Genomic DNA, 2,533 nt, shown 5'->3' with positions numbered 1-2,533 from the left:
CCACCCCACCCCCGCCCATTGGCCACTGCCACCTTTGGTAAGGAAATCAGATCAAGTCTCATCCCAGCTCAAAACCCTCCAATGGCTTTCCAATACCTCCACAGTGAGAACTTAGCCAACAAGGCCCTACCTGATGGGACTCTGCATATCTGCATATCTCTCCCATGTCACCTCCTACCACTCCCCACACTGGCCTTCTAACCATTCCATAAACACACCAAATTTGTCCTGACCTCAGTGCCTTTGCACCTGTTGTTTCTTCTGTCTCCAGCAGTCTTCTCCCATATATTTCTTGCTCCCTGACTCCATGTTACCTCTTCAGAAGTCTTCTCTGACCATCCCCATACCCCATTCCCTTACTTAGCTTATTCTCTCTGACTGTATATCATGGGTCTGTTTACCAGTTTTGGTATCTGCCACCCCCCCACCTCAGGCACATAAGCACCATGACTTTGACTTGTTCTCTATGTCCTATGACCTGGAAGAGAGTTCCTATATATGGAAGGCGCTGAATAAATATTTGTTCAATGACTAACACCCACTTCCTTGGTCACAAGAGTTTCAGCAGCTCACAGCTCCCGAAGCTGTGAGCATCGGCCATGAGAGCAGGGGAGAGTTTCAGAAATGAAGAAGCTAAGGCTCACAGAGAAGTTACTTGCCCAAGGAGACATGGCCAGGCCCCTGCTTTGCTACTCCATTTCTCCAGGTAACAACTGGAGCCCTTCCAAGCGGCAGTTCCTCCACCATTTCCCCTGAGAGCACTGCCCCAGTTCCATCTGCCAAAGGGCCACTCAGCTGTCTCTTCTAGGCAGCTCTTGTAAATCCTTCCAACCACAATTAGGAATCAGTCTTACACTTCACCGGTCCAAATACACAGTTAAAGAACTGAGTCGACTGGAAGGAAGCTGTGGTCACCACACACCGTAGGACCGAGGGAACTGAGACTAGCTTCTGAAAAGCTACAGGGCAGGTATCCAGAAGGTAAGAGGCAGGTTGTTGAACTGGGGCTGATTTTGCCCAGTTCAGTAACAATCCTGCCCTGGGGCAAAATTTCTTTGCTGGCTGGAGGGACAGGGGAAGCCTGCAAAAAAGCCACCGTCTACTCAAAATTGGAGGCAGAGAGGGCAAGACACATGTCCCTCCAGGAAAAGAAGATGAATACGCTAAGGGCCTCAGCAGGGTTCAGGGAAGGCGCCCTGCTCCAGGGCAGGGTGCATTGCAAAACAAGCAGCAGACCTGCCACCCTGGCCCAGACTTCACTCCTTCTACCAATCAGATTCAGCTTTGATGGAAACTTTTTTTTTTAAGGTTTTATTAAATTCTCACTCCCATTAGCATCACTTCCTCCCTCCAACCACTGAAGCAGAGGTGGTTTTCTCTGGCCTAGTCAATGACTCCCCTGGTTCAGGCCCTGAACAACAGGAACCTTGAAAAAGTTACTCCCCTCTCTGGGCCTCCATTCCCCCATCTGTAAAATGTAGGGCCACTGCTTCAAAGGTCTGGTTGGAATGAGGCAACGGATATTTAAGTGCTTTGGAACTTGCAGAGTCTCTATCCATTGTGCAAGTTCATTATACCACATTATCCAAGCTTATTTTCATCATCACTATGGGAAAGTGGTGACAAGTAGGACCAACCAGGAGCCTTCAGGTGCCATTGAATAACTGAATCCCTCGTCCCAGCACCCTGTCAGGTATGTTTATTACTGTCCAGTCCGAGCCCTCTGGCCTCACAGCTGGGCAGAAAACTCCAGGGAGAGGTTGGGAGAATCAAACAGGGTAATCAAATTGCAAGGAAACCCCCAGGGACCACAGCTGGGGTGGAAGGAGGCAGGAAGCCCCATGGTGACTTGACTCTCCAATCTCAGGGGAGGTTGGTGACAGGAAGGTGGCTAGCTTGGAGCCAAGCTGGAAGTGGAGGTGGGGAGAAAGAAACCCTAGGTGAAGGGTTCCAGTAGGAACCTCCCGATATCTTCCCCGCCCCCTCCGTTTACCCAAGTGAAATCGGCTTGAAGTACAGTCCAGGCCAATCCTGAAACGGAAAAGAAACCACCTTACCAGGAAGGCTGAAGGGTGGATGAGGGGAGGGGCTTTGAGTCGCGGGGCTAAGGAGCGAGGAGGGGCCGAGTTTCATCAGGTTACTAACGGGGCGGAAGCTGGGGCACACCTTGTCCCAGGCAACTGGAGCAGTGAAGCCCTTTATTGCCCAAGGCCAGCCCCATCGCACAAAAACTCTAATAAATGCCCCCAAACTACAAGTGAGGACACTGAGGCTCAGAGATTACGAGACTCACAGGGAGGACGTGATGGAGGTGGGAATCGAACTCAGGTCAGCCGGACTCCAGAAGCCACACCCTTAACCGCCTCTCTTCTTCCAGAGGAGCCCGCCGCCTACCAGCTCCCACGTCAGCTCACCCGCAGCTCTTCCGCGCGCTCCTCGGCCCGGCGGATGCGGTGCCCCCGGCAGCGGCCGCCCAGTCCCGCGCAGGCGGCGCACACGGGCCGCCGTTCAGAGCAGCAGAACCACCTCAGAG

At 52.6% G+C, this 2,533-nt stretch overlaps 1 protein-coding gene across 1 annotated transcript in view; it reads right to left on the bottom strand.

Moving 5' to 3' along the window:
• Positions 1 to 2,533, bottom strand: part of BSPRY (B-box and SPRY domain containing) — a 34,538-nt gene that overhangs the window by 20,554 nt on the left and 11,451 nt on the right. The window contains exon 3 of the mRNA XM_024762184.1: positions 2,415 to 2,528. Within this exon, the coding sequence (XP_024617952.1) occupies positions 2,415 to 2,528 (114 nt within the window). The remainder of the gene's footprint in view (positions 1 to 2,414; positions 2,529 to 2,533) is intronic.

Source organism: Neophocaena asiaeorientalis, unplaced genomic scaffold (genome assembly GCF_003031525.2).
Source record: "Neophocaena asiaeorientalis asiaeorientalis breed wild unplaced genomic scaffold, Neophocaena_asiaeorientalis_V1.1 scaffold78, whole genome shotgun sequence".
Taxonomy (NCBI): domain Eukaryota; kingdom Metazoa; phylum Chordata; class Mammalia; order Artiodactyla; family Phocoenidae; genus Neophocaena; species Neophocaena asiaeorientalis.
This window is presented reverse-complemented; position numbering and strand designations above follow the sequence as displayed.